We start from the raw sequence: 23490 nt of genomic DNA on the forward strand, positions 1-23490 counted from the left end.
TTTCTTCTGCAGTGTCTTCATCTGTCACTCTTCATAGAATTGAAGAGAGTTAGGGCTTTGCCCTGGATTAGGCTTTGGCTTAAGGGAATGTTGTGGTTCGTTTGGCCTTCTATCCAGACCACTAAAACTTTCTCCATGACAGTAAGGCTGTTCCACTTCGCTATCATTTATGTGTTCACTGGAGTAGCACTTTTCATTTCCTGCAAGAATTTTTCTTTGCGTTCACATCTTGGTTAACCATTTGGCACAAGAGGTCTAGATTTCAGCCTATCTCAGCTTTCAACATGCGTTCCTCACTAAGCTTAATCATTTCTAGCTTTTAAAGTGAGACAAATCACTTCTCAACCAAGCATAAAGTGAAAGTCATGAGACTCTCACTTGAACACTTAGAGGCCATTAATTGTCCTAATTTCAGTACTTTTGTGTAATGAAATTGGCCCAAGGTGAGGGGAAGCCAGTAAGTGGCACAGTCAGAACATAATATATATATCAAGTTCATCATCTGATATGGGTGCAGTTTGTGGTGGCCCAAAACAATTACAATAGTAACAACAAAGGTCACTGATCCCACAGCACTATAACGTATATAATAATAATGAAAAAGTCTGAAATATTGCGAGAAGTACCAAAATGTTATACAGAGACACAAAGTGAGCAAATGTTGGAAAAACGCATCCACTGACTTGCTCCATGCAGGGTTGCCACAGCCTTAATTTGTTAAAAAACACAGTATCTGTAAAGTGCAATCATGTGAAGCACAATGAAATGAAGTATGCCTGTAAAATGATTCAAAGACTTGCCAAACTGATGCTCCTATTAGCATCCATGGTACTCTTGTAGGTTTTTCTTATTTTGATGGTCAGTTTAATTCTGATTCAAGGCAAATAAGTATAAATGGGTATATTAAGCACTCTAGAACAACAGTTCTCAATCATGGTGTAATCACACACAACTGTGAGGTATATAGGAAGAAATATTTACTTAAGTATTGTAATATCTCAGTCACTTGGACTTATATATGTTTCAAACTAGCAAGCAGGAGTAGAGTTATAGCAGGCTGGAAAGGTACACTCAACTCAACTATGCTAAACTTGTCCAAGTGCCTCATAGGAGTGTCCTTTATGTGAATAATAATACTTAGAAAGTTATTGTAAGGTAATATATGTGAAATACTTAGATTAATAAATATTTGTGGGATATAAATGGATATTTCTTAAAATCTTACCTCTCCCATTTCTTGTCTCAGTTGTTCAAATTCCTGTTTTTCCATCTCTAGTTTATGTTTCCGCTCCTCCTCTGTTCGTCGTCTTTCTTCTTCCATTTTTTGTTTTAATAATTCTTCAAAATTAATTTCCAGTTTTCCCGGTATAAGAGATTCTTGAGAGATTGTTTTATACATCTCTGGGGTGTCATCATCTACTACCTATTTAAAATAATTCTTTTATCACTTTTACCAGAATTATACATAGTAAAAAGGGAATATCTCTTGAATAGAAAGATTTCACATTGACTAAAAACCAAAAATTCTCTTTAAAAATATAAAACAAGGAATAATTATTAGAAAACATAAGACTAAAGTATTTGTAGTAACAGAGAAAATGGTGACCATCTAGTCTCCATTCCAATGAACACAAATAAATACTTTGACTTTTACTATGAGTAATTTGAATTAGGGGCTTCCTTTACCAGTGGCACAGTGGTAAAAGAATCCACCTGCCAATGCAGGAGATGCAAGAGATGACGGTTCAATCCCCTGGATGGGGAAGACCCCTGGAGGAGGAAATGGCAACTCACTCCAGTATTCTCGCCTGGAGACTCCCACAGACAGAGGAGCCTGGCAGGCTACAGTCCACAGCATCACAAAGAGTCGGACACAGCTGAGAGACCGAGCACACAATTTGAATTAGACATTAAGATGCTCTAGCAACAACAAAAATTTTCATTAAAAAAATTTAAAAGATGTTCTAATATTGGGAAAACTTTTTAATTGGATTAAAATGAACCTCAGGACTTCCCTGGTGGTTCAGTGGCTGGGACTCCATGCTCCCAATGTGGGGGGCCTACCTAGGTTTGATTCGTGGTCAGGGAACTAGATCCCATATGCCATAACTAAAATCACACATGCTACAACAAAGATCAAAGATCTCACATGCCCTAACTAGCTCTTGGCACAGTCAAACAAATAAATTTTTTTTTTCCTTCTACAATGATTTTATTATAAATATGATCTTTTGGAATAAACAAATACTGCATTCAAGACTACCAGCAAACTTGTTCTAAAGTAATAAAAGAGGGGAAAATGGAACCAGGAGCCACTGAGACGTAGCGATAAATAGCAAAGATGCCTGCACGCCATGCTGAGTGCCGTTCCCCCGAGAAGTGACAGGAGGTTCACAGGGGACACCACATTTCTCAGTAGCCCATTAAGGAAAACAAGCTTCGAGTTTGGTGATTTGCCCTAGTTCGGTAAACTGAACTGCTCCTCTCCTTGGTCCTAGGTAGGAGAACAGGAAGATGATCAGTCTGCAGATGCCAGCGTCAACACGGAAGATCTTGTACTTTGAAACTCTCTGCTCTCAGACCAAACTGTTTACTACTTGCCTGATAAGAAGAAAATTCTTTTCTCCGGACAAATAAATTTTTTAAAAATTAAAAAATAATTTACTTTTTAAAAAGTAAAATGAACCTCAATTCTGGTAATTAAAATAGAGCGTTTCAGTTAAATCATGGTTTTAACTGAATGAGTTATCATTATGATCCCTTCATAATTGGGCAATAATCACTTAATGCTGTGATTTTATTATATTGATTTATTTCCTGTCAGGCTAATTAAAAATAAATAATAGTTAATACTTAACAACTGCCAAGAATACTTCTAAGCATTTTACATGCATTGACTTATTTTTCTATACCCATATGAAGTAGGTGTTGTTAATATCCCCATTTAACACATGAGGAAACTAAGGCAATAAAAAGTTAACTTGTCCAAAGTCAATACAAATACTATATGGAAAAGGTGAGATCCAAAACTTTAGAAGTCTAATAAAATTGTAAATAACTATTTAGACTACCTTTTCATAATTTTATAAATTACATGTCTAACTGCCATTTAATTGCGATTTAGTTGCAACCGCGGACAAGTTACATAGCCTCTTTAGATCTGAATTTCCCTATCTGCAACAACTTTCATTGAATTGTCATGAGAATCACATAAAGTTTGGAAACACTCTGCAGTGTGCCTGACACCAAGATAAGCTACCAAATAGCAGTTTTATTATTACAATATCATTGTATACCGGTAGTCTCTAAACTGCAAATAACAACTCTGCTTTTAAGTCATTGACTTGCAATACACTTTGGATAACAAGAAATTACCTAATTATATTCCCCGAACTGCTACTGCTACTGCTAAGTCGCTTCAGTCGTGTCCGACTCTGTGCGACCCCATAGACGGCAGCCCACCAGGCTCCCCCGTCCCTGGGATTCTCCAGGCAAGAACACTGGAGTGGGTTGCCATTTCCTTCTCCAGTGCATGAAAGTGAAAAGTGAAAGTGAAGTCACTCAGTCGTATCTGACTCCTAGCGACCCCATGGACTGCAGCCTACCAGGCTCCTCTGTCCATGGGATTCTCCAGGCAAGAGTACTGGAGTGGGGTGCCATTGCCTTCTCCCTGAAAGTACATACATAAACCTCTCATTTAAATTATGTCCCTGTGGTTGAACTAGACACTTGAATAAGGAAAAACAAATGGTAATTATTTATTTGTTCCAAATTTTATAAATGACAGGCTTTACCACAAAACCAGTGCAGCTCAGAAACAACATTTATATAGTTTTACAATCCACATATTACCCCCCAAATTTTTAAATAATATATGAGCTACTTGAGCTATAATATGGACTGATGCTGAAGCTGAAGCTCCAGTATTTTGGTCATCTAATCCGAACAGATGACTCATTGGAAAAGTCCCTGATGCTGGGAAAGATTGAGGGTAGAAGGAGAAGAGGGCATCAGAGGATGAGATGGCTGGATGGCATCACCGATGCAATGAACATGAACTTGGGCAAACTCCTGGAGATGGTGAGGGACAGGGAGACCTGGCGTGCTGCAGTCCATGGGGTCGTAGAGTCAGACACGACTTGGGCGACTGAACAAGAACAATGAAATGACAATACTTGGTCCTAGATAAGAAAACCACATAAAGGAAGGGAAAAGTTTCTTGTTCCTAGTACAGAAATGTCTCTAGGACACTAGTTTTCCCTGCACCTAACCCTAACCCTAACCCTGCACTTTTCTCACTAGTACATCATGATAAAAGACAGATTTGGCCTAAAAATCTGCCCCAGGACTAGATTTCTTAATCTCCACAGCTACTTCTCATCTAGCGGTTCTGAACCAGCTTGTTCTCTAAAAATTAAGTGCTTTCAGAATTTTGTAGGGTTTCTGTGTAGAAACCATTTGTGAATCAAGGATTACCTAATAATATACATAAAATAGTTTTAATATCACTTATTCCACAAGCATTTTAGGAAGTTTGTTACACTAGAATGCATCATGCCACGTACTCAATGTGGTCTCAGCCTCACTGAGTGAGGAAGACAGTCATAAGCAACAAGAAAACAGCACTACTGCTACACTGGGGGAACACAAAATGCTTTAAGAGTACATGAAAGGAACCCTTTCTGGAACTTGCACTATCAGGAAAGGCTTCCAGAGGAAATGGAATATACTAATAGGAGAGAGCAGAGCACAGGGAAAGGAGAGGGATAACGTGTTTCATACAGTATTTATGAAGTTCCAGAGATCAGAGCATAGCATTTTGAAGAAATGGAAAGAAATTTACTATGTCTGGAACAAACATGGCAGATTAACCAAGAATCAAGAAATGAAATGAGAAAATACTAGGGCAAGATTGTAAAGAAATTTGTTTTAAAATTGTAGTGTTTGGATTTTTGCTTTAATGGAAGTAGAAAATTTTTAAGCAAAGTAGTAACAATCAAATTCACTTTTTTTTTAAAAAAAAAGAACAGTTCAGTTCAGTTGCTCAGTCGTGTCTGACTCTTTCGACCCCATGGACTGCATGCAGCACACCAGGCCTCCTGTCCATCACCAACTCCCAGAGTTTACACAAACTCATGTCCATCGTGTCGGTGATGCCATATAACCATCTCATCCTCTGTCGTCCCCGTCTTCTCCCACCTTCAATCTTTCTCAGCAACAGGGTCTTTCCAAATGAGTCAGCTCTTTGCATCAGGTGGCCAAAATACTGGAGTTTCAGCTTCAACATCAGTCCTTCCAATGAACACCCAGGACTGATCTCCTTTAGGATGGACTGGGTGGATCTCCTTGAAGTCCAAGGGACTCTCAAGAGTCTTCTCCAACACCACAGTTCAAAAGCATCAATTCTTCGGTGCTCAGCTTTCTTTACAGTCCAACTTTTGCATCCATACATGACTAATGGAAAAACCATAGCTGACAAAGTAACATCTCTGGTTTTTAATATGCTGTCTAGGTTGGTCATAAATTTCCTGCCAAGGAGTAAGCATCTTTTAATTTCATGGTTGTGGTCACCATTTGCAGTGATTTTGGAGCCCCCCAAAATAAAGTCTGGCACTGATTCCCCTGTTTCCGCATCTATCTGCCATGAAGTGATGGGACTTGATGCCATGATCTTAGTCTTTTGAATGTTGAGTTTTAAGCCAACTTTTTCACTCTCCTCTTTCACTTTCATCAAGAGGCTCTTTAGTTCTTCTTCCCTTTCTGCCATAAGGGTGTTGTCATCTGCATATCTGAGGTTATTGATATTTCTCCTGGCAATCTTGATTCCAGCTTGTGCTTCATCCAGCCCAGCATTTCACATGATGTACTGTGCATAAAAGTTAAATAAGCAGGGTGACAATATACAGCCTTGATGTACTCCTTTCCTATTTGGAACCAGTCTGTTGTTCCATGTCCAGTTCTAACTGTTGCTTCCTGACCTGCATACAGATTTCCCAAGAGGCAGGTCAGGTGGTCTGGTATGCCCATCTCTTGAAGAATTTTCCAGTTTTTTGTGATCCACACAGTCAAAGGCTTTGGCATAATCAATAAGGCAGAAATAGATGTTTTTCTGGAACTCTCTTGCTTTTTTGATGATCCTATAGATGTTGGCAATTTGATCTCTGGTTCCTCTGCCTTTTCTAAATTCAGCTTGAACATCTAGAAGTTCACAGTTCACGTACTGTTGAAGCCTGGCTTGGAGAATTTTCAGCATTACTTTACTAGTGTGTAAGATGAATGCAATTGTGCAATAGTTTGAGCATTCTTTGGCATTGCCTTTCTTTGGGATTGGAATGAAAACTGACCTTTTCCAGTCTTGTGGTCACTGCTGAGTTTTAGAAATTTGCTGGCATATTGAGTGCAGCACTTTCACAGCATCATCTTCTAGGCTTTGAAATAGCTCAACGGGAATTCCATCATGTCCACTAGCTTTGTTCATAGTGATGCTTCCTAAGGCCCGCTTGACTTCACATTCCAGGATGTCTGGCTCTAGGTGAGTGATCACCCCATTGTGATTATCTGGGTCATGAAGATCTTTTTTGTACAGTTCTGTGTATTCTTGCCACCTCTTCTTAATATCTTCTGCTTCTGTTAGGTCCCTACCATTTCTGTCCTTTATTGAGCCCATATTTGCATGAAATGTTCCCTTGGTATCTTTAATTTTCTTGAAGCGATCTCTCGTCTTTCCCATCCTATTGTTTTCCTCTGCTTCTTTGCACTGATCACTGAGGAAGGCTTTCTTATCTCTCCTCACTATTCTTTGGAACTCTGCATTCAAATGGGTATATCTTACCTTTTCTTCTTTGCTTTTTGCTTCTCTTGTTTTCACAGCTATTTGTAAGGCCTCCTCAGGCAGCCAATTTGCTTTTTTGCATTTCTTTTTCTTGGGGATGGTCTTGATCCCTGTCTCCTGTACAATGTTATGAACCTCCGTCCATTGTTTCATCAGGAGAACTCTCCTGGCATTATGGGCTTCCCTGGTGGCTCAGACGGTAAAGACTCTGCCTGCAGTGTGGGAGACCTGGGTTCAATCCCTTGGTCAGGAAGATCTCCTGGAGAAGGAAATGGCAACCCACTGCAGTATTCTTGCCTGGAAAATCCCATGGACGGAGAATCCTGGCAGGCTACAGTCCAGGGGTTGCAATGAGCCAGACACAACTGAGCGACTTCACTTTCTTTCTTTCTTTCCTGGCTTTATAGGAAAGAATAGATTATAGGCAACAAAGCAAATTATTAGGAGTTGGCCTGAGGCAACGGGTAACAGTGACCTGCATTATAGTTGTAGCAGTAGGAAGTTCTGGGAAAGATTGAAGTCAAAAGGAGGAGAAGAGGGCGGCAGAGGATGAGATGGTTAGACAGCATCACTGACTCAATGGACATGAATCTAAGCAAACTCTGGGAGATGGTGAAGGGTAGGGAAGGCTGGCGTGCTACAGTCCAGAGTCGCAATGAGTCAGACATAACAGCAACTGAACAACAGTGGGAAATAGGGGAATTTTAATAGTGATATATAGGAAGTGAGACTTAGTGAGTGATTGGATATGAGGCACAAATGAGAGGTGGAACTGCTTAAGGTTCTCAGGACTCATTTAAGTGTCTGTGTGGATAATGATCAGAGAAGGCAATGGCACCCCACTCCAGTACTCTTGCCTGGAAAATCACATGGACGGAGGAGCCTGGTAGGCTGCAGTCCATGGGGTTGCTAAGAGTCGGACACGACTGAGCGACTTCACTTTCACTTTTCACTTTCATGCATTGGAGAAGGAAATAGCAACCCACTCCAGTGTTCTTGATGTTTTTCTGGAACTCTCTTGCTTTTTCTATGATCCAGTGGATGTTGGCAACTTGATCTCTGGTTCCTCTGCCTTTTCTAAAACCAGCTTGAACATCTGGGAGTTCATGGTTCACGTATTGCTGAAGCCTGGCTTGGAGAATTTTGAGCATTACTTTACTAGCATGTGCTGCTGCTGCTGCTGCTGCTAAGTCGCTTCAGTCATGTCCGACTCTGTGCAACCCCATAGACGGCAGCCCACCAGGCTCCCCTGTCCCTGGGATTCTCCAGGCAAGAATGCTGGAGTGGGTTGCCGTTTCCTTCTCCAATGCATGAAAGTGAAAAGTGAAAGTGAAGTCACTCAGTTGTGTCCAACTCTTAGCCACCTCATGGACTGCAGCCTACCAGGCTCCTCCATCCATGGGATTTTCCAAGCAAGAGTACTGGAGTGGGGTGCCATTGCCTTCTCCGCTAGCATGTGAGATGAGTGCAATTGTGCGGTAGTTTGAGCATTCTTTGGCATTGCCTTTCTTTGGGATTGGAATGAGGCCAAAAAAAAAAACACTTGGAATGTGTGTCTGAAGCTCACCCAGACATAGAGGAAGAAAATCAGGTCGTGATATGACTGAAGCGAATGAAAATGTTTCAAGAAGGTTGTGCAGCATTTACATGTCAATGTACTTAAAAATAGAGTTTGTCAGATAATTGTATATTTACAAACATTAAAATGGTATAAGAAGTATAATTTTATAGCAGAGTTAAGTTGGGTAGCAATATCCAGAGTGATGATAAGCATTTTGGAGAGTTAAATAATTGTGGTTAAATGGCTTTGGTCATTTAATGTATCCTGATGGGATGGAACTTGGAAAGAAAGGAGGGAAGGAAGGAGGAGTGAGGAAGGGAAGGAGGAAATGTGGCTAGGGAGAAGAGAATGGAGAGAATGGAAGGGAAAGTGGGGGTAGGAACCCCCCTCCCTCCTAGCTTAGATACTTAGTTCTAAAAAACACACCTTCTCAGAGAAGGAAGATAATATATACTAGGCAGAGCAATTTAATCAGAACCTTTTCAACATGATACTGAAGCTGATCTTTAACTGATGGTATTATGACAGGAGACTTTTAAAAACTTATATGCCATCCCTACTTTTGGCACAACTTCCAGAAATAATAGGGTATTCCCCACAGTTGAATGCTTTCTCCTAACATACTCTAAAAAGCTGAATCCCAGTGGCCGCCTGCAGCCACATTCTGTCTTACCATGCTTCTCCTTGCTTCAGCGAATGCCTTCTTTTCTTCCTCTATTCTTCTTCTGGCATCTTCTTCTGCTTTCCTTTTTTCATCTTCTCTCCTTTGTCTTTCTATTTCTTCAAAACTGAGCTTGAGTTTACCAGGGCGGTACCCTTTAAAAATGTTTTCTGTGTCTTGGTTTTCCTCCTCTTCATTTACCTAACCAACAAACAACTCAGTATTAAGAACTGAGATTCATCAAAGATAGGAACGAATTATCAATCAAAAGGCACAGACTCAGTCACCTCACATAGGGGACCAAAATCTCCTTCCTTTATATGATTCAAAAAATATGAATCTAATATTTCCTCTAATACTCTAATTAATATTAGATTAATATTCTAATTCTAGAATAATCTAATATTCAAAAATATGAATCTAATATGATTCAAAAAATCTAAGCTGGAAAAATTAGGGGTTATTTAAAAGTGGGTGTATGTACACACAGTATACACACACAGTCTCTTAGATAATAAAGTCATTCTGTAATTTTCATGGATTTTTTTTTTACTATGAACTGTGGTAATTAAATGGGTAAAATATCTGGAGCTATTTTATATACAATTCAAATTTAATGATTTTATAATTAAAACTAATATAACATGAATTAATTAAATACTCATTGAAATTTATGATTTAATTAATTAATGATATTACTATGTCTTTTCACTAAATTGACCACCAGTGATATCTAAAATGTGTAGATATCCAACTATAACTGCCCAAAAGTAACAACATTTTCAAACAAAATATATAGAAAATTAAAATTTTGGAGGTACAGTCCTTAGAACATCATTATTTAAAGTTGATCAAGAAAGTCTGAAAAATTAAAAAATTATATATGTTCCATTCTTCGGTTCTTGCAATGAAATTTGGAATCAGTGTTTTCTTATTTCAGTTTTATTTTTTTGTTGGTAAATCTGTTACTATAATAGCAGTTAATGATTTTAAAGTGCTTAGTGGGAGTTCCCTGGTGGTCCAGTGGTTAGGATTCTGCACTCCCATTGCAAGGTGCACAGGTTCAATCCCTGGTCAAGGAACTAAGATCCTGCAAGCTCCACTGCATGGTCAAAAAAATAAAAATTGCAAAATAAAAATAAATTAAAAATAATGCACTTCTTATATGCTAGATGCTCCTTGCTTTCTGTGTTAACTCATTTAATGATTTAAGAAGTAGGCCCAATTATTTTCACCATTTTACAAATGAGGAAAGGTATAGAGAGGTTAAATAACTTGTCCATGGATACACATTTAATAAATGTTAGATGTATGAATCCAGGCAGTATGGCTCCACAGTCCATGTTCTTAACCACTTAGATTGTATACATTTATACACACGTATATGTTCACTATATGTGTGTGTGTGTGTATACACACATTGACACTAAGTGTATACTTATGATTAGACTTGAAAGTGTGCTGCACCATGCTATTAAACACACTGCAGACTGAACTAACAAAGAGTTGAATAATTATTCTGCTGAATAAATATTTTGTATATTTATAACAATTTATAAAAACTTGGAGAATATTAGATAAAATATCCCAAAATGAAAACTAGAACATAATATGGATGCATGTTATATATGGAATATATATACAGTTTCAAAATCAGACCCTTCTACATAGAAGATCTCCTTAAATTTATAGCAATGAACCTTTCCAAATCCAGCTACCTCCCTTAATATTGAATTCTTTACAGATAACATTTTTATAATATTATACATATAATTTATATAATATTGTAATATATATTATATATAATTATGTATTTTATAATTATGTATTATAATCCACATATATAAATGTTACATATACATCAGTTTGTTTTACCATTTGCCGCCTTGCTTCTTCAAAAGCACGCCTCTCTTCTTCTAAACGTTTTCTTGCTTCCTCCTCAGCTTGCTTCCTTCGGTTTTCTTGTCTTTGTCTTTCCAATTCTTCAAAAGTCAGTTTCAATTTTCCAGAAGAAAGTGATTCTTTTTTTGCCTCACTTTCTAGTTCATCATCCTAAGAAAACATAATGAAAACCTACCCGTTAATCATAAAAGGATATGATTTGACTCAACTTAACTTTTTATTTGTTCTTAAAAAAAAAATTACCATGACCAACGAAAGACACTTTGCTTCCTTGAGAGATCGGCGTTGCTCTTCACATCTTATTCTTTTATCTTCTTCATACTTGACCCTTTCCTTCTCTTCTCGTTCTTTTTCTATATCTTCAAAATTCTTTTTTATTTTTCCAGAGGTTTTGTGTGATTTGACAGGTACCACTGTTACAAGCAGTGACTCATCTCCTTCCTAATTTATAAAATAGGTGATTAGCATATTTCTTCCAAATCAAAATTTAGATTCCACGGGACATTACTTCCATCATTGGTGGATTTCATTACATTGCTATCAATGCTATGAAGAATAAAAATACAGTTTTTACAGATTTCTATTAAATAGCTCTTTCTCTGAATTCATTGTACATTATAAATTAATCTTACTGAAATCCATTGCTGACAAGGTTCTAGAAGCATCCTTTTTCCTAGAAGATGGTGTTAATACAGTGTTCAGATAAAACCATGTGACATTATCTAAATTTCGCTATCATGCATTCATCCCACAAAAGGTAATGTGCATGTGAGCATACTCTCAATCAATTTGATGGTGGATAGATTCAGTTTAAACACACAAGAAAGCTTTCTGCATTTGGCTTTTCTCTCCATGTAAGTTCTTAAATATTTAATAAAACCAACATTTAGCGAGGAAAAAAAAAACAGTATTTCCAAGTGATCTAGAAAACATTTATATTATAGACAAAACTCTTTGGTATTTGGTCCTATTCACATATTCTTAAACTTGTTTTTGAAATTCATTTTAATTAGTTCTTTTATATCATCTATTACTGCCTCCGAACTTTTTTCAAAAACAAAGTGAAGAATTATAATTTGTAACACATGCCCCTGAAGTAAAACTGCTTCCAATTTATTTGTCTGTACGTCTAGGCACACGATCAAATTGATTGATATTTAACTTTGTATGTTAGATTAGAAGAGATCTAAAACTGTTGTGGTTGTTGAACATTCCTTCATGGTAATAGATACTGTACTCTCTGCTATCATGTAATAACCAAAACAAACTATCAGGAACTCTGAGGAAAGAAGACAAACGATGAAAAGAAACTGCGTTTTTCAACGTTAGCTTTCAAGAGTCTCAACTATTAGTAACAGTTCAAGAAATATATAGTCTTGGCAGAGTATTTCAAACTCAGACTTGTGCCTCCACTTGAACCATGAGAGCAAAAACATACTTTTCTCCATAAACACTAAGCTATAGTGTTTGAAAGTGCAAAAGTATGACCTTGCTTTGCAAAATATTTTTGTCCTTTTTATTGTTGCTATATTCATAATAAAACTCTTTTAATTTTTTAATTGAAAGATTATTTGTGAACTGGATAATTTTAGGTGAATGTTTCATTAAAGGAAATGTCCATTTACCTCTGGTGCTGATTCAGTTTCCGTATTGTTTATGTCCTCAATCTATTGAATAAGAATTTCATATCATTACATTACATCAGATTTCTGCGTTTTGCTTTAAACATATAACTGAAAAGTAATTTAGTTGTGATTTATGGTAAATTTTCAAAATTTAGAATTTTGGAAGTATTTTTGTGTTGCTCCAAATTAGCCAATTATGTCCTTTTAAATAGAGATTAAACCTTCTATTAGTTTTTGCATTTTGATATCAATATCTTGGGAACAGTACACTAAGAAAAAATTAAAATAAAGCCTACCTTTATAATTCTGGAATTTGAATAACGGACCAAGTTCTTACAACATGGCTGTGAGCTTACAACCAACAGTTATTAAATAAACAAGCAATTTAAACTGAGATACAGAAACATTTCTCCATTCTCTGCCACAATGAAAGGAAAAGCTATCATTAGCAACCATCATGACTATATTTTACAATATGGCCAAAATATAACTGACACAATAATAAAGTGCAGTGAAAGGTACAGGCTTTCACATGTCTAGTTTAGAAGGAAAAACAATCATAATTGTTTATTGTATATTTTGACCAGATCTATATAGGAAAGGCCCTCATTCCAAAGAAGGGAGCTCCATTTGGCCAATAAGGTTAGCAGGCTAATGTACATAACAGAGTGAGAAATGACAGAAAGATGATTTAAATAGTACAATGTTTGAAGTCTCAGGAAAAAGAAACATAAACAATGGGAAAATGAAAAAATTATACAGTAAAAATTCAAATTGTTTATTGTTTTAATTTGATTTCTAACACCAGTGAAAGAATCTGGAAGTAGTCTGTTCCTCACTCAGGCTAAGGGAATTCGGCTGTACCCTGCTCATACTAGGAACTGGGCTGGTTTAATCCCTATTCTCTCATCATCCCTCTTTTCTACAGTCTCTGTCAAGGGAGAAATTACCCATTTTACTAAGATATCAAATTTCTTGAAAAATAAATTATTCTGAACAAATTGTTTTTTAAAAATAAATCTATTGTATATTTTAATAATTTATTTTAAATAGTTTTGTTCAGAATAATTTGCTTTGTTATGGAATTATCTATTATACTGATTTGCTGTGTAAATGGTGAAACTTTTATTGAATGATAAATGATACTAAGAAAAATTTTAGTAGTTCTATAATAAAATAATTATAAAATTATTTCCCTTCAAAAGATTGATAATAATTACTCTACAATTTGTGTTAATCTCAATAAAAAGTTCTAGGAGGTATGGTGAGAAGTGAGAAATTGAGAGCATAGGGAAAAAAATTTAAATTTTTTAACCCCAGATTTCTTTTTCTTGGTGCTACCACCTTTTCAGATTTTTATTAGCTTGCAGTAGATAATAAACTATTGTGTTGGCCAAAAAATTCATTTGGGTTTTTCTGTAAGCTGGCTCTAGTAGCATTTAGTTGCCTTTAACTTCATTTGAAACAATTTTGTTAGATTGTATTGTGACAGTTGTCATATCTGTGTGCATTTTAAAAAACTTACCAAAATTGGTGAATTTCATGCAGCCATTTTAATATTGAAGGTGGAATAAAAAAATGCTTTATTATTTTGAGAAAGGTAAAAACACAACTGAAATGCACAAAAGACTTGTGCAGTGCATGGAGAAGGTGCTGACTGATGGAATCTGTCAAAAGTGGTTTTCGAAGTTTTGTGCTGGAGATTTCTTGCTGGATTATACTCCATGGTTGGGTAGACCAGTTAAAGTTGATAGTGATCAAATCAAGACATTAACTGAGAACAATCAGTCTTATACCATGAGTGAGATATTTGACATATTCAAAATATCCAAATCAAGCACTGAAAATCATTTATACCAGCTTGGTTATGCTAATTGTTTTGATGTTTGGGTTCCACATAAACAACAACAACAAAATCTTCTTGACTATATTTCCGAATGTGATTCTCTACTTAAACATAACAAAAAATGTTCCATTTTAAAAACAGATTTTGACAAGCAAAGAAAAATGGACACTGTACAATAATGTGGAATGGAAGAGATCATGGGGCAAGCAAAATGAACCACCACCAGCCACACCAAAGGCTGGACTGACTTCCTTCCAAAGAAGGTGATGTTATATATATTGTGGGACTGGAAGAGAGTCCTCTATCATTAGCTCCTTCTGGAAAACAAAACAATTAATTCCAACAAGTACTGCTCCCAATTAAACCAACTGAAAGTAGCACTCCATGAAAGCCATCTGGAATTATACAACAGAAAATACATAATCTTCCATCAAGGTAACACAAGACTGCATGTTTTTTTATCAACCCGGCAAAAAGTGTTACAGCTTGGCTAGGAAGTTCTGATTCATCCACCATATTCACCAGCTGTTGCACCTTCAGATTTCCATTTATTTTGGTTTTTAAAAGTTATCTTAATGGAAAAAACTTCAATTCCCTGAAAGACTGTAAAAGGTACCTGGAAGAGTTGTTTGATCAAAAAGATAGAAAGTTTTTGGAAGATGGAATTATGAAGTTGCCTGAGAAATGTAGTGGAATGAAATAGTGAATAGGTTGTTGAATAAAGTTCTTGGTGAAAATGAAAAATGTGTCTTTTCTTTATACTTTGAAACTGAAGGAACTTTTTGGCCAACCCAATATATTTGGAGTTTTTCTTTGTTTGGTTCGGTGTTTTTTGTTTTTGCTTTCTTCTTTGCTCATTTTAAACCACTATCAAAACAACAAAAGATAGAATGTTTTTCATTGGGTTTCAACAAACAAGGAAAAAGATGAATTTGCCTAAGCATTCATGGTCTCAGTATATTCACAGAGAACTGAAACATTCAGTTCAATTATAGTGCTAGTTTTCAGAAGCTACCATGGAAGAGTTGCTTCCCAATTCTTTCTTTTGATTCATGGGGAAAAAAAACTCCTTTTGCTCCTTCCCAAATCAATTTCCTTGCTCCCTTTTCTCTGTAACAGCTCAGTCTCCCACCAATAACTTCTCTTTTTCTACTTTCATAGATGTTAACCTTGTCCATCAAAATACCCTAGAAGATAACTAGATTATACCAAATTAAGATCTCCCCCAAATTTTATTGGTGTTTGATTCCAACATGCTATATACAAAATATTTCTATTTTTAATTCATCATAATAAGAAGGGGACGACAGAGGATGAGATAGTTGGATGGCATCACCAACTCAATGGACATGAGTTTGAGCAAGCAAGCTCCAGGAGATGATGAAGGACAGGGAAGCCTGGTGTGCTGCAGTCCATGGGGTTGCAAGGAGTTGGACATGACTGAACAACAAAAATAATCTAAAATCTCAGAACTGGTAATTATTTCGAACATTACTCAGCTACTCATCTGACTCAAAAATCCTATCTATAGTAATGGACTTGCACAAGATGATTTTTCATTAAGACTCTTCTTAACTACCTATATCATGCTTTACTTCTTATATTCAAAGATAGATTAAATTTTATTAGATTTGAGTGGAAAATATACTTAATTAGGTTTTAAAATTAGATTTCCCATATTTACAAAGTGAAATTACTATTAATAGTTTATATTGCTCTACCTACATATTCTCAAATAATTCAATAGGCTAAAATTTTTATTAACCAAGATTCTCTTGCCATACAGTATCTATAGTTACTAAAATGGTTCTTTTTCAGGATTAGCTGTTTTCCATTTCTTTCTGAGTACCCTATGTCTTCATCAGATTCAAATTCACCTCTTCAACACATACATAGTTCTTTGTGAAGCCACTGCCTGCATATTCAGTTCATGGGGTTGTAGTGGGTCTCAAAGTCTAGTGTGTAATCAGTGCTTCTTGGAAGAGAACACAAGATTTCAAAGAAGTAGACTAACCCCATGTGTATACTCATTATTTCCTGCCAAGCACCATATATTTTAATTATATATTTTACTATAATTTTATTACCTTCTTTTACAATTTGTATTATAAATATAATTACATATAGTGATATGTTTTATATTTATAACATATAACCTAAAATGTTCATTTTTTAATAATTGTGCCCCCTTCTGAAATTTCATTTAAAAATGAATCCTAATCTTTGATGACTGGAGGTGACAGAGGTAAAGTATACCATTCTCTCTTTACACAAAGAAATACAAAGTGATAAAATATAGAAAATCCCAATTCTTTTCTATAATTTCATCTGGCATATATCATTATTTGCCACCATACAAATGGCTACTTGTGCCATAAAAGTGGTTATTCACAAAGTCAGAGTAAATTTCCTTTACATGCAAATATGGCATATGCTTTGCCTTCTTTGTCATTTTTCTGTTTGTTTTGGGGTTTTTTGTTTGTTTGTTTGGCCATGCTGTGCAGCTTGTAGGATCTTAATTCCTTGACCAAGGATTGAACCTGGACTCCCAGCAGAGAAAGTGCTGAGTCCTAATCACTGGACTGCCAGGGAAGTCCCTGTCACTTTTGTTCAGAAAAGTTGTAGGAACTGAAAGAAGCATAGCAAACAGATTTAAGACACTTAAAGGCAAAAAGGAGCCAAGTACAACCTCGCAATAAAAATGGTTATGAAAGAGACAATATACTGTGAATATTATGTTAGGATACTTGTTAAAATGTTGATGAGAGAAGGGAAAACTAAAATGGTTTCATGACATTTTATTTATATGTACTACTATTTAGATGAAACATTCATTTATAGCCCACTTACTTTGTACCAGGCACTGTCCTAAATGCTTCCACTTATTAACTCATATAATCTTAATAAAACTCTGAGAGATAAATACTGTTATTGTACTAGTTTAGTTTCACTAAAATCAGTATGTTAATCATCTCTTTTGATCCTACAGTGTAGACAAGGTTAAAGTACATAAGCAATATAACTGTCTTCTGGCATTTTTTTCAACTCTATGACTACAGATCATTTATAATATAAAACAAATATCAATATATTAGAGAAATTTTGTGAACTGATCAGTTCTTTACTTAATAAAATGTTCATTTTGACTATTAGAATTTCAAGTTTCTATGTCATTACAATCATTAATCATTTTGAGAGATTAACTTTTTCTGGAACTTAGATCAGATTCTTGAGTATTTTAAAATCTTTACCAGCCTCTTAGTTCTCATCCTTTGAGCAGAAAGCTATGGTACATATACACAATGGAGTATTACTCAGCCATTAAAAAGAATACATTTGAATCAGTTCTAATGAGATGGATAAAACTGGAACCTATTATACAGAGTGAAGTAAGCCAGAAAGAAAAACACCAATACAGTATAGAAAGATGGTAACAATAACCCTGTGTACAAGACAGCAAAAGAGACACTGATGTATAGATCAGTCTTATGGACTCTGTGGGAGAGGGAGAGGGTGGGGAGATTTGGGAGAATAGCATTGAAACATGTATAATATCATGTATGAAACGAGTCGCCAGTCCAGGTTCAATGCACGGTACTGGATGCTTGGGGCTGGTGCACTGGGACGACCCAGAGGGAGGGTAGGGGAGGGAGGAGGGTTCAGGATGGGGAACGCGGGTATACCTGTGGCGGATTCATTTCGATATTTGGCCAAACTAATACAATATTGTAAAGTTTAAAAATAAAATTAAAAAAAAATAAAGAAAATATATGCGAATTTTAAGTTCATTAAGAGATTCTATAAAATCATAGTAATAATGTCTTTCTTCTTCTAGTTTGTTCTTCATGGCTATGGGCATCAGGAATGGCTAGTAAAGGACATGACTGTCACACCTATCTCCCCTCTCCTACCACCATCCCCAACTTGCTAATAATACCATTATTGAATGAAATGTGACTTAATTTTGTTACATGTTACAAATAATTGAGTAGGAAGATATTCTAATTAAGCCTTAGTGCTTGATAATATCCAGCAAGTATTTTTGATTGCTATTAAAAGATCAGCATTTTGTTACATGTCTGGATAATTTATGTGTGAATTTGCCTTATATCTTTGTAAAATTTCCTAATGTGTCAAGAAAAATACAGAATGTGGACAGAATAAGACAGTATATAACAAAAGTCATCTCAGTACTCAACCTTGAAATAGACACATTCTGCCCTTATCTTTCTAGGCATTCGATATTAAATATTGTGCTTAAGACCTTACTTTCATGCTAGCTGCTATTTAATAGGTTTATGTTATAGTAAAACACTTTGATTAGGCAACATACTGGTTAGTTTTATTCTGTACAATTAGTTTCTGCAGCAAATACTGACTGAATATCTATTGTATACCTGCTCAGCCCTTCTTGCTAATTCACGTTGTATCTTCCTCTTCTCTAAAAGGTCCTGCTCAATTCGGCGTTTTCGTTCCTCCTCCGTCCTCTTCCTTTGTTCCTCTTGTCTTTGTTTCTCCATTTCAGCAAATTTACCTTTAACAGTTCCTAAGAATATATGAAACAAGTTTGACATTTTGTTTTGTTTCTTTGTTTGCAGTTTTATTTACAGTTTACCCCTCAAGTGGCTTACCTGTTAGCTTTGGGACATAAGCCTTTTCTACTTTAGAAGATACCTCTTCTTCATCATCAGAAGCAAGCATTTCTTTAATCTAGATGGGTAAATAAATTAACATGAACATGTCAAAACTTCAGACTAAATCATATTATATGCAGAGTTTGAAATTAGCTTATAAATGCAGAAAATATTTTAAGTACAGTTAATATGAAATGTGGTTAATGTGAATAATAAATAAAATGTAAATTCAAGTGGTGAAAATTTGCACAAGAATAAAATAAAAATAAAATAAAATAACCTCCTGCTTTCTCCTGTTCCATTCTCTCTCTCTAATATATTGTTCTTTTCTTCTTTGCTTTTCGTCTCTAGATCTCCTTTGATTTCTTTCTTCCCTTGCTCTCTGCATGGCTTCAAACTTATCCTTTACATCACCCTTGCCAAGTTTTGGCACATAGGTTTTTGGTATAGGTTTAGATGAAGAAAGCAGAATCTTCGTTAGAAGAAAATAAAGAGAAGAAAGTTAAAAAAAAATAAGAAAGGAAGAAATTAGGTAAAGATAGATCAGAATAAGCAATATCAGAAATATTTATCAAAACAGAATATAGAAATGAGTTTGAAACCTTTATTTGTATAAGAATCAGATTAGATACCTTCTAAAATCTAAGTATGAAAGATGATATTACAGAAAATATGAGAGTAAAAATGTTACTAATATATTGCAAGGAAGTCCCATTTTGTATGTGTTCCACTGAAGCTGAACGCTGGAAAAATATAAACTTTGAAGACTGCATTCCATTTCAAAACAACCTGTATTCTACTGACCTATTTCATTATTAAAGATTCAGATTTTACTTGCTTAAAAGATACCAAGTCTAATTTTAATAAGTTAGATAAGTTGAAAACATAGCAAAAAGCTTAAGCCTAATTTATATATTAATTTTCTTGCTTGTTTCTGTATCTAATATGAGGAAAACTGAAGAGCCTTTGCTTCTCATTTGTGGTTGAGGTGAGCCATGGCCTTTGTGCACAAGCAGTGATTTTTGTTGTTACTACTGCTGCACTGCCCATCTAGAACTTCTTTAAGCCAACACTGAAAATACGTGAGAATGCGGTATCATTCCAAGTAGGATGTGCTCTAGGGAAAATTTCCAAATGACAAACAAGCTTTCCAAAGAAGGAGGAATCTGTTAAAAGGCTGGAGAAACGGGTTTCCTCCATTTTGAAACCAGGAAACCAAATTATTTTTATCTTTTTGAAAATTACACTGATTTCTAAAAGAAGTTTCAGTAAATAAAACTTCATCGCCTCAGAACGCCAAACTCCTTCTCCTAGTGTTAATGGCAAATTGATTAATTAATCTGTGGCATACACAGCCTCTATTTTATTTTCTACTTATGGTGTCATTGATTTCTCATAAGAGTATATGTCAATTCTGGGTTTTTTTAATACTGAAAAAACAATTTCTAAGATTTGTCAATATGTTAAAATTTACTCAAGATGCTAGCCATCACATCCACTTTACCATCACACACACAATTTTATAATCATGCTTCCTAGATAAGAATCCAAATGAAAATACTGAGACCAGCTTGTGAATTTTATCTCTTCTTATGTCTTACATCTTGACACTATGTTACTATGAACTTCTGTGGATGACCTTTCCACCAGTTGCCCTTCTAGCAGTTATGCAGTCACCTCTAAGATTCCCCCATTTTTTAACTTTTAAGTTAAAAAGCTTACCTCAGCCTTTTGGGAAATATCATTCATGTTTGCTCTATGTGGTCTTGGGGTGATTATGAAGCTTTGTAATTTTCTGCTCCTGAAAAAAATATTAGTATTGAGTAAGAATTTTTGATGACTTAATTTTTTAAAGTGCTATATAAATATTTTTATAAAGAGAAATAGCACATTTATTACCCCTCAAAAAATAATGACATAATCTAAGCACATAATTAACTACAGTAACTCTCAGTTCTTTCCCCAAGATTTAGGGTATAGAAGGTATAAGGTGCATGGTGTTAAAAAAATCCTTGTAAGTTAATAACCCAAAATAGTTTAGTGAATGTGTCAAGTGCCTATGCAAAGAATTTGTATTGTTATTGGATGCGTATTATTCTATAGTTATCAACGAGGTCAAGGTGGTTGATGATGTTATTTGGATCTTCTATGTCTTTAATAAAAAAAATTTTGTTTTGGTCTAGTTCTTAACCTCGGAGAAGGCAATGGCACCCCACTGCAGTACTCTTGCCTGGAAAATCCCATGGATGGAGGAGCCTGGTAGGCTGCAGTCCATGGGGTCGCTAAGAGTCGGACATGACTGAGCAACTTCACTTTCACTTTTCACTTTCATGCATTGGAGAAGGAAATGGCAACCCACTCCAGTGTTCTTGCCTGGAGAATCCCAGGGACGGGGGAGCCTGGTGGCTGCCGTCTATGGGGCCACACAGAGTCAGACACGACTGAAGTGACTTAGCAGCAGCAGTTCTTAACCTATCTAGAATTGTCTATTCCTTTAATTCTGTCATTTTTATTTCATGTAATTTCAAACTTTTAACAATGCATATGCATGCGTGTGTGTGTACATATGCCATTCCCCTTTTCTGCCTACTTCTGTATTGATTGAATATTTTTTACAATTTTATTTTAATTTGCCTATTGGCTTTAAATTTTCAATTTTAAAAAATTCGAAGGTATAATAGACATACAGTAAGCTATATTTTTTGAAAGTGCATAGTTCAATGAGTTCTGACATATGTATATACCCAGGACACTATCAGCACAATCAAGATATAAATATATAGGGATTCCCTGGTGGTCCAGTGGTTAGAACTCAGCACTTTCACTGTCGTGGCCTGTGTTCAATCACTGGTTAGGAAACCGAGATCCCAAAGCCACACAGTGTAGCCAAAAAAAAAAGAAAGAAAAAAACTGAATATATACTTACACCCAAAAGTATCCCAGATCCCCTTAACCTCCCTTTTCTTTCAGCTGTTCCCACCTCCATTCCTAGGCAGATAATGCTTTCTATCACTTGTAGATTAGTTTACGTTTTCTATGAAAGGAATCATACAAGCATGTACTCTACTGTTCAGCTTCTTTCACCATGCATAATTATTTTGAGATTCATCCATGTCATTGCATATACCAAAAGTTCATTTCTTTTTATTACTGAATAATATTCCATTGTATTAATATACCAGAGTTAACCACTGTTAATCATTCATCTGCAGATGGACATTTAAGTTGTTTCCAATTACTATTAAAAATAAAGCTGGTATGAGTATTCACGTACAAGTCTGTGTGTGGACATATGCTTTTTTATTTCTCTTGGGTAAATAAATGAAGTATAATGGCTAGGCCTTATGGTAAATGTATGTTCAACTTTTTAAAGAACTGCCAAACTGTTTTCTAAATGGCTGTACTATTTTATCTTCCCACCAATATGAGAGCTATACTTTCTCTGCATCTTCGTCAACACTTGGTATGCTGCTGCTGCTGCTGCTAAGTCGCTTCAGTCATGGCCGACTCTATGCAACCCCATAGACGGCAGCCCACCAGGCTCCCCTGTCCCTGGGATTCTCCAGGCAAGAACACTGGAGTGGGTCGCCATTTCCTTCTCCAATGCATGAAAGTGAAAAGTGAAAGTGAAGTCGCTCAGTCGTTCTTAGCTACCCCATGGACTGCGGCCCACCAGGCTCCTCCATCCATGGGATTTTCCAGATAAGAGTGCTGGAGTGGGGTGCCATTGCCTTCTCCAACACTTAGTGTAGTCTTCTTAATTTCAGACATTCTAAATGTATGCAGTGACATCATATTATGGTATTAATTAACATTCCTTGGTACCTAATGATATTGAACATCTTTTCGTATATTTCTTTTCTATCTGTAAATATTCTTTTATGAAAGTGTCTACTTAAATCTTTTGCCCATTTTATTGTTGTTCAGTTGCTAAGTCAGGTCTGACTCTTTGCAATCCCATGGACTGCAGCACGCCAGGCTTCCTCGTCCTTCACTGTCTTCGAGAGTTTGCTTAAATTCATGTCCATTGAGTCAGTGATGCCATCCAACCATCTCATCATCTGTTTCCCACTTCTCCTCTTGCCCTCAATCTTTCCCTGCATCAGAGTCTTTTCCAATCAGTTGGTTCTTTTCATCAGGTGGCCCAAGTATGTCTGTGTCTGTGAGATAATTATGTTTTTTCATCTTCATTATGGTGAACTACATTAATTTGGTTTCAAATGTTAAATAGACTTTATATTCCCAGGATAAAATTCACCATGCATTATCCTTTAACATACTGATAATTTGATAAAACCTTTTGAGAAGTTTTGCAACCATGTTTATAAAGCATATTGGTCTGCAGATTTTTTTTTCTTATAACGTCTGTTTTTGTTAACAGAGTAATACTGCTCTCATAGAATGAGTTGAGAAGTATTTCCTTTTCTTT

The 23490-nt window shown here is 35.8% G+C and overlaps 1 protein-coding gene across 6 annotated transcripts in view; it reads right to left on the reverse strand.

Annotated features, from left to right (window-relative positions):
- Positions 1-23490, reverse strand: part of NEXN (nexilin F-actin binding protein) — a 55730-nt gene that overhangs the window by 12019 nt on the left and 20221 nt on the right. For 2 of the 6 annotated variants that reach the window (XM_003585886.6, XM_059885108.1), the window contains exons 2-10: positions 20784-20862; positions 19342-19533; positions 19059-19137; positions 18825-18973; positions 12582-12623; positions 11200-11397; positions 10930-11106; positions 9067-9255; positions 1226-1423 (exon numbers count right to left, since the gene is read on the reverse strand). In XM_003585886.6, the coding sequence (XP_003585934.2) occupies positions 1226-1423; positions 9067-9255; positions 10930-11106; positions 11200-11397; positions 12582-12623; positions 18825-18973; positions 19059-19137; positions 19342-19533; positions 20784-20810 (1251 nt within the window). In that variant the 5' untranslated portion in view covers positions 20811-20862. The remainder of the gene's footprint in view (positions 1-1225; positions 1424-9066; positions 9256-10929; positions 11107-11199; positions 11398-12581; positions 12624-18824; positions 18974-19058; positions 19138-19341; positions 19534-20783; positions 20863-23490) is intronic. The other 4 variants (XM_005204430.5, XM_005204431.5, XM_005204429.5 and 1 more) reach the window with 3 other exon arrangements.

The sequence above is a fragment of the Bos taurus genome, chromosome 3 (genome assembly GCF_002263795.3).
Source record: "Bos taurus isolate L1 Dominette 01449 registration number 42190680 breed Hereford chromosome 3, ARS-UCD2.0, whole genome shotgun sequence".
NCBI classification, from domain to species: domain Eukaryota; kingdom Metazoa; phylum Chordata; class Mammalia; order Artiodactyla; family Bovidae; genus Bos; species Bos taurus.